The 8,664-nt window shown below is 50.3% G+C and overlaps 1 protein-coding gene across 1 annotated transcript in view; it reads left to right on the plus strand.

Annotated features, from left to right (window-relative positions):
• The first annotated feature begins 1,868 nt into the window (after positions 1–1,868).
• Positions 1,869–8,664, plus strand: part of Dnaaf3 (dynein axonemal assembly factor 3) — a 7,267-nt gene continuing 471 nt past the window's right edge. The window contains exons 1-11 of the mRNA XM_028775112.1: positions 1,869–1,953; positions 2,275–2,417; positions 2,953–3,046; positions 5,077–5,234; positions 5,565–5,747; positions 5,944–6,069; positions 6,175–6,297; positions 6,631–6,748; positions 7,890–8,001; positions 8,155–8,229; positions 8,309–8,648. Of these exons, the coding sequence (XP_028630945.1) occupies positions 1,869–1,953; positions 2,275–2,417; positions 2,953–3,046; positions 5,077–5,234; positions 5,565–5,747; positions 5,944–6,069; positions 6,175–6,297; positions 6,631–6,748; positions 7,890–8,001; positions 8,155–8,229; positions 8,309–8,648 (1,557 nt within the window). The remainder of the gene's footprint in view (positions 1,954–2,274; positions 2,418–2,952; positions 3,047–5,076; positions 5,235–5,564; positions 5,748–5,943; positions 6,070–6,174; positions 6,298–6,630; positions 6,749–7,889; positions 8,002–8,154; positions 8,230–8,308; positions 8,649–8,664) is intronic.

Consider the following 8,664-nt stretch of genomic DNA (forward strand, 5'->3'; position numbering starts at 1 on the left):
CCACCGTATGTCCTCAGAGGCCAGAAGAGGGCATTGGATTTCCTGGAACTGGAATTACATGCTGATGGTTAAAAGCTGACTGCCACGTGGGTATTGGGATCTGAACCCAGGTCCACCGGAAGAGCAGCCAGTGTTCTTGACTGTTGAGCCATCTCTCCAGCCCCCCCCCCCCCCAGTAATGCTTGAAATATTAAACGCAATTCCATCTCGTGACACCTCTCCATGCGTGAATTATAGTCATGTAGCATCACATCTGGGTTTGTGGGGGATGGAACACAGTGTTTCAGTCATGCTTAACAAGAGCTCTGTCAAAACTGACGCCAGTCTGAAGCATTGCCTCGATTCTTTTTTTCTTCATTCTAGTAAATGCTGTTGATTGTCTAACACGACCTGAGAGATCAATATGAGGTATCTCTCCAGGAGGAAGTGTGTGTGTGTGTGTGGTGTGTGTGTGTGATGTGTGTGTGTCTGGTGTGTGTGGTGTGTGTGTGTGTGTGTGGTGTGTGTGTGTGGTGTGTGTGTGTGTGGTGTGTGTGTGTGTGTGATTCGCCAAGTATTTGTGGGTGCCCACAAGGGGTGAGAAGAGGCATGAGATCCCCTGGAGCTGAAAGTAGAGGCAGTTTTGATCCTGCCGATGCAGGTGCTGAGCACTGAACAGTCCTCTAGGAGAGCAGAAACTCTCCTACTGCTGAGCCATTTCTCCAGCTCCAGGAGGGAGGGGGATTTTTTGTTTGTTTGATTGTTTTTGTTTTATTTTATTTTTTACTTTTAAGCAGAGTCCTACTGTGTGGTGGCCTTTGCTGGCCTGGAATAAGATATATAGAACAGGCTGGCCTCGAACCACTGATTTTCCCACTTCAGAATGCTGGTATTACAGATCTGTGCCATGGTGCTGGTTAAAGAGATATTATTGAGTAATGACTGTGGTAGCAATCTGATCATATATTCTTGAAAATCCACTGAGCAAAGTCCCGTTTTCCACCTGGTGAGACCTGTATTCAGACAGAGCCCAGGTGTGAAAGAAACAAAAACAAAAGAACAAAGCAGAGATCTGAAGGCACGTCTGGGCTTCCTGGTATAATTTGGATTCATAGAGATTTCATTAAAAGCCAGAAGCTGTGGCTCACAAACCTTAAACTAAGAACTCAGGAGGACTGCTGCAAGTTCGGAGTAACTCAAAAACAGAGGGACCCTGACTCAAAAAGAACAGGAGGGGGAGGGGGAGAAAGAAGAGTAGATGAGGGAAGAGAGAAGGAGGAGGGGGAGGAGAGAGGAAGGAGAGGAGAGGACGAAGAGGAGGAAGAGGAAGAAGGAGGAAGAGAAGGAGGTAAGAAAAGAAAAGGAAGAAGGAAGAAAGGAAGGAAGGAAGGAAGGATGGATGGATGGATGGAAGAGAAAACAGGAAAAAATATTTCGTTCAGTTCTGATATAATTTGAAGTAGCAAGCTTGGTCCTCCCTTTCTTAGAAATTTGAACAGATCCAGAAAGCAGGGCCCTGGCCCGGCTGTCGTTATGACAACCGCGTCCGGCGTCCAGTCCTGGGGCAGCCATCTCTCGGAGCTTCTATTGGTCAAAAGTTCGTAGTGCGCGGTACCTTTTCACGTTCATTGGTCAGTTGATAGCAAGAATGCAAAACCACCTGCTCCCATTGGATGATGACTCAGAGTGGGCGAAGCCTCTGGGAGACAGTTGTGCTGGCTTTCAGGAGCTCAGCTCAGGTCCCTGCGGGAGAAGGGTCACCTACGGGTATTTAGAAGGATAAAGGTGAGGGGATTAACGTGGAGGCGAAGGGGCAAGAAGTGAGGGGCAGCAAGAAAGGGATGGGATGGACAAATGTGAATTTCCCAGGATTCTTGTCCCACAGAGCGATGACCACGCCTGCGGGCTCGGGTGCCGGCTACGGCTCTGTGTCTTGGTGGGGTCTGTCCCCAGCGCTGGACCTACAGGCTGAAAGTGAGTCTACCCTAGGCCCACACACGGTCTTAGACAGAGGTGCCTTTCCAAACCCAACTGTGGACTGTGTGCACAGCCTACAGCACTTGTGTCAGTGGTAGAGGATGCTGATGGGGTTTATATGCCAATGTCGCCTAAATTAAATGCCTTCGAGAGAGGGGTACCCCCAAAATATTCTTTGATGGTATTGAGTTCTATAAGGCAAAGGTATCGCTGTTTTTGGAACCCAGCCTTGGGGTACCAAGCCTGGTAGATTCATAACTTCTAAAGGTAGCTTCAGGAGACGAGACCACCAGTCCCTGCTCACTATTGTCTTGCCAGGTCCTCCTGTAGACCCAGATTCACAGTCGGAAACAGAGTGCAAGATCCCAGAGCTGGATGCCCTGCTGTTAGGTTCTGTGGATGGGAGACACATGCTGCGGACACTGGCCAGGGCGGCGCTCTGGCCTCGCAGGAGGTTCAATGTGAGTTGGGATTCTGGGGTTGTGGATGAAGCAGAATGAACTGAGTGAGAGGCCAGATTCCTGAGCCCTGGAGAGAAGAGAGGCTTAGGATAAAAGCTTCCAGGTCATAGAGGTTAGGCTGTGGGATCTGAGGCGGTGGAAACTAAGAGTCTCTGATCCATGTCCTAGGGAAGTAAGGTCCTACAGCCTCCCGGAGTGCTGTGAGGGGATGATCTGGAAAGAGGGTCCTGGCAAGCTAGATCTAGTGGTTGAAGCCTGTAACCACAGCTGCTCTGGAGGCTGAGGCAGGAGAAGCATCTCAAGTTCAAGGCCTTCCTGGGCAACAGAGAGTTCAAGGGCGACCTAGTGAGACCTTGATTCACAATAGAAAGGAAAATGGGGGTAGGGGGGAGTGCTGGCCATGTAGTTCAGTGGTAGAGTGCTGCTGTAGCTCGTGCAAGGTCCCTGATTGGGTTCCAGCTCCATACAGGAGTGTGGGGGAAGGCTGGTGTTCTGGGCTCCTGGATCTGCAGAACTCTCCTGTCTGTCACTCCAGTTTTATGTACTGGAGAATAATCTGGAAGCGGTGGCCCGTCACATGCTGATCTTCAGTCTAGCCCTAGAGGAGCCTGAGAAGATGGGGCTCCAAGGTCAGTCGCTTAAGATTCTAGCATTCAGACAGGGGCAGGTGGTGTGGGTATGCCCTTAATCCCAGCACTCGGAAGACAGAGGCAGGTGGATCTCTGAGTTCAAGGCCAGCCTGGCCTACAGAGCAAGTTCCAGGACAGCCAGGGCTACACGGGAGAAACCCTGTCTCTAAATAAATGAATAAATGAATGAATGAATGAATAAATAACAAACAGAAGACTCTAGCATTCAAACTCAAGGCTTCCCCCAACCCCTAAAGTAGCTGGCCTTCCAATGGTGTGATTTAAATTTCTGGAGATGTGATGGGCCTGATAGTGCACACCTTTAACCCCAGCACTTGGGAGGCAGAGGCAGGTGGATCTCAAGGAGTTAAAGGCCAGCCTGGTCTATATAGTGAGATCCAGGCCAGCCAGGGCTCACAGTGAAACCCTGTCTCAAAAATAGAAAATAAATAAAATTTTGGAGATGTAGCTCAGTTAGTAGAGTGCCAGTGTGCACAAAGCCCCTGGTATGGTGGCACAGGTAGTCCCAGCACTAGAGAGGGAGCTAGGAGGCTCAGACATTTAGATTGTCATTAGCTTCATAGAGTTTTAGGTTCTGTGGCCATTTGAAAAAACAAACAAATAGTCTGTGGAAATCGGTTATAATAAGAACACACGCTAAATAAAATGTGAAAGGCAAAGCAAAGACCCCTTAGGTCTTTATTTCCTATTTCATCCTTTGCAAAATGCAGGTCCTGAAAGGTCTCCCACTGATGGGGCCTCAATATGTGTTTATTTAGTGAGTGCACGTGCATGCCACAGACTGCAAGCGGAGTTCAGAGGACACCCACGGGAGTTGGTTCTCTCCTACTGTCTGAGCCTCAAGGATAGATCCTTAGGCCTGGCAGAAGGCATCTTGCCATCCCTTACCAATAGGATCGATGTGAGGATTCTACAGAAAAAAATGTGCAGTGTTTGACTTCTAACACCAGCTCAGTTCTCTCCTTCCACCACTTTGTTTCAAAGTGCAAACTCAGTTCATCATCAAACTTGAGCGCGGGCACCTTTTGCCCCTTGACCCCCAGCCCCCGGTCCCACAACTTAGTTCACTTTGGTACATTTGAATGAATTTTTTAGGGTTAAGAGGCACTGGGAAGTTAAGACAGAGATGTATTGTTGTAGATCAGGCTGGCTAAAACTTTTGGGGATCCTCCTTTCTCAGGCTACACACACACACACACACACACATTTATAAAATTTGGTAGAATGCTTACCCAGCACATGGAAGTGCTTTGGCTTCATCCCCTTTGTTTGTTTTTTGAGACAGGATTTCTCTGTATATTCTTCACTGTCCTGAAACTTCTTTAGACCAGGCTGGCCTCAAACTCAGCAATCTGCCTGCCTCTGCCTCCTAAAAGTTTGGATTAAAGGTGTATGCCACCACCCCCTAGTGGGTTTCATCTTTAATACCAAATGAAAAAAACAAAAATATAAAACGATCTTACAATATTAAATTATTTCCTCTTTACTGTGGAGTTTTGGGTGCTTTGATTTGGTTTTGGTTTTGTTTTGCTTTCAGATAGTTTTCTTGTGCTTCTGGACTGTGTCACCCTTTCTGACCTCAGGAAGGTCTTGCACGTAGTGCACAGGTGTACACTCAGGCACACACACACACACACAATGAATAAAGTTTAATTTATTAAAAATAAATTTTTTAAAGATTTATTTTTATGTATGTGAGCACACTGTAGCTATCTTCAGACACACACCAGAAGAGTGCATCGGATCCCATTACAGATGGTTGTGAGCCACCATGTGGTTGCTAGGAACTGAACCCAGGACCTCTGGAAGAGTAGTCAGTCTTAACCGCTGAGCCATCTCTCGAGCCCAAAAATACATTTTTAAGAAGAGGCTCGGAGAGGTATGTCAGCTTGCCTTGCTTTTGGGAAGTCCCAGCTTGGATCAGCAGTGCTGGGTGGTGGTGGCAGTTCCTGAATTGGTGCAGTTTGCCAAGTCTCGTTCCCTGTTTCATCCTTCCCACCTCCCTCCAGAGCGGAGTGAGACCTTCCTGGAGCTGTGGGGAAACGCGCTGCTGCGACCCTCCGTAGCTGCCTTCCTGCGCGCCCAGGCTAGCCACCTGGCTAATCTGGTCCCGGAGCCTGATGGCCTGGAGGAGCGACTACCTTGGCTTAGCCTTCGGGAGCTCAAGGTGCCACAGCTGCCCACCTTTGTTAGGGGATGGGGGGAGAAGGTGCCACAGCTGCCTACTTTTGTTGGGGGGAGAAGAAGGGGAACATTGCTTGAAATTTGGGTGGCTGCGGGGAGAATGGAAGTCAGCAGTTCAGAGGAATTGAAGGGCTGGAGCAGGTTGGAGTCTGGGATCCCCAATTCTACCTCCGTGACTCCCACTACTGTGGCCTAGGATTAGAGGAGGCTTTGTCTCATTTTTTTTCCACCCCCATAATCATTCCCACCTAATGGGATGGAGGGGCGCCTTCATTGCATCTCTGGCTCCCTCCATGTTTCCCTGGCTCTGCAGTTCCGCGAGCGGGATGCCCTGGAGGCCGTGTTCCGCTTCTGGTCAGGTGGGGAGAAGGGACCGGAAGTTTTCCCCATGAGTCGCCTTTGGGACTCGAGGTTGCGCCACTACCTGGGTTCCCGCTACGATGCCCGGCGTGGTGTTGCCGACTGGGACCTGCGCATGAAGTTGCATGATCGAGGGGTGAGGAAGCTTTGGAGCAGGTGGCCAGCATCTGAATCCAGAGGGAAGGAAGAGGGCTAGGACTTTGCCCCTAGATATGAGGGGGGAGGGCTGGGTCTGGACCTTGGAGTCTTAAGTTGGAGGAATTCCTATAGATATAAGGTTGGGGTTTCTATACCGGATTAATCAGGGCCTTCTTTCCTATCCTCTACTCCAGGCCCAAGTCATCCATATCCAGGAATTCCGACGCTGGCGCGACATAGGTGTTGCCTTTGAACTCAGAGACTTGAGTGCTTACCACGTGCCCAATAGGACTCTGGCGTCGGGTCGCCTCCTGAGCCACGTATGTATCTACTTCTAGGCCTGGTCTGCGAATTTTAGGTATCTACCAGTAAAGGTCTCCAATTTGGACCTCACTTGCGATCTCATGTCTTTGTTTTTTTTCCAGCGTGGGGAACGCGTAGCTGCGCGCGGATACTGGGGGGACATCGCCACGGGGCCCTTTGTGGCTTTTGGCATCGAGGCGGACGACCAGAGCCTCTTACGGACGAGTAACGGACAACCGGTCAAGGTGTGGGCCCGGTGGGGCTAGGTTTAGGACCAGCAGACAAATCCTGCTCTCTGCCTTTCCTGCCAAGTAGGGCCAACGCTTTTTTGAGCTCCACTCCTTATTTTGGTCCAGCGTCTCCATCCAAGTAACAGGCTCTGTCCCCAACGTCTTGGTCCCTATTTTGGAGAGCTATGATCCAGCCCTCTTACTAAGTCCTAAATCCAGCCCTGGAAAAGTAACAAGGAATTCTAGTTTGGGGCTGGCGGTCACCTGTACACAGTAAGCCCCGCCCCTACCTACCCCCAATGTTCCTAGCCTAACGTTGCTCCCCCCACACCCCTTTCTCCTGGGCAGACTGCAAGCGAGATCACGCAGCACAATGTTACAGAGCTGTTCCGAGAAGTGGCCGCCTGGAGGGGCCGGAGAGCCATCCAGGGGAACGTGGAGGAGACAGAGTCGCCCAAGCCAGATGGTAGGCAGCTAGCAGCTGCAAACTTCAGATAGACACTGGTTTTTTCCCCCAAGCTTTGACAGAGCTAGTTTGGAATACCTGGGCAGTTGCTCTCTCGTTGATGTTCATTCTCTTTTTATCTCTTGTTCTCCCTTTCCTAAACCCTGATACCACCAGTAGAGTTCTCAGCCCTCTATAGAGTCCTAACTGAGAACCGGCTATATCGCTCCCTACACACTTTGCCTAAATGGATTCTGGCTGTCCTTCTCTCTATTCCATTCCTTAACTCATCTCTCCCTAGGTGTCCCTTTATTCAAGGGATCACCCATACTTTCTTTCCTGTCTGTAAAATGGATGTCTGCCTCGTGGGCCCACCTCCCCATCCAGCTCAGCAAAAGAAAAAAAAAAAAAAAGGAGGCTTCTAGAAAGACATGGAAGGGTGACAAGATAGCTTAGCAAGGAGAAATGTTTGCCATCAGGGCCTTGCAGCTCACGTTCAATCCCTGGGATCCCAGTAATGGTGGGCAGAAAGAGCTCACTCAGTAAAAGTTGCATGCCTGACCTTCACCCACATACTGTGGCACACACCATCACAAAAAAAAAAAAATCATTTTAAAGAAAAGACCAGCTGTCACCGAAGCTCAGAAGGCTGAGACAGGAGGAAACACCTGGTTTGGGTCCCAATTCCAGACATTTTCAGCTACAAGATGAGAGCCTGACTCAAAACAAAAGCACAGCACAAGGGGTGTTGACTCCAGTATTCTTTGCCACTTGTGCATCTCTCTGACTCTCAAGATTTATATGCATAGCCGGGCTGTGGTGGTACACATCTTTAATCCCAACACCAGACAAGCAAAGGCAGAGGCAGGCGGATCTCTGAGTTCGAGACCAAACTGGTCGACAGAGTGAGTTCCAAGACAGCCAAAGCTACACAGAGAAACCCTGTCTTCAAAAAAAAAAAAAAAAAAAAGTGTACAAGCACACATGTAGATGCCCTGGGAAGCCACGAGAGGGCGCCATATCCCCAGAAACTAGAGTTAGAGGTGGTGTCTCATTTGGGTTCTGGGTGGCAAACTCAGGGTCTCTGAAAGGGTGTCGAGCTCCCTTAGCAGCTGAGCCAGCTCTTCAGCCCCAGAGTTGACCTTCTTCCCTTCTCTTTCAGTGCCTGCTCAAGAACCCTTCACTATCCACTTCCTGCCTCTAGAGTCTTCGCAGACTCTCCACCACAAGACTTGCTACCAGGGCCGGTTCCAGCTCCTCTATGTGTCCTGTGGGTAAGTGGGACGCAGATGTACTCATAAAGACTTAGGACTGGGCCCCAGTTTTCTCTTTTTCAGGATCCAGGACTTTAGCTTTGCAGTCTCCATCCTGCTCTGGGCCTTCGCCCCCACCTGTGTATCTCAGCTCCTAGCCCTTTCTCTCCTCAGGATGGTCCATCTACTCAGCCCTGAGCTCGGAGCTTGCGTGGCCCCCGGAGGGTACCTGGTAGTGGAATTAGCTCGGTGAGCCAGAGGACTGGTTGTGGGAAGGTCCCAGCTGGGCCAAAAGCCAGGTCTCCTCACACACAGTTTCCCAAAATAGGTACTTGGTGGACCTACGGCCCAAGGAGCTGAAGTCGTTCTCTGACCGTGTTGTGGAGATAGCGCGGGCGGCTGGGTTTGCCCCTCATACTGGAACCAAACCCTCAGAGACCTTTGCACGCTTCTACAAGTTAGGGGACACTACTCGAGAAGGCGAAGATGTAGCCGTGGAATCCGGACCCGAGCCCTCCAAAGTCCTGGCTTCTCCCCCAGAATCGATGAGGCCACCCCAGGCTGACCAGGTCCCTTCTCTAGAGGCGATAAGCCCACCCCAGGCTGACCTTTCTCCTACTCTAGAAGCGACGAGCCCACCCCAGGCTGACCAGACCCCACCTCTAGAGGCAATGAGCCCACCCC

This window comes from Grammomys surdaster, unplaced genomic scaffold (assembly GCF_004785775.1).
Source record: "Grammomys surdaster isolate TR1022 unplaced genomic scaffold, NIH_TR_1.0 252, whole genome shotgun sequence".
Classification (NCBI taxonomy): domain Eukaryota; kingdom Metazoa; phylum Chordata; class Mammalia; order Rodentia; family Muridae; genus Grammomys; species Grammomys surdaster.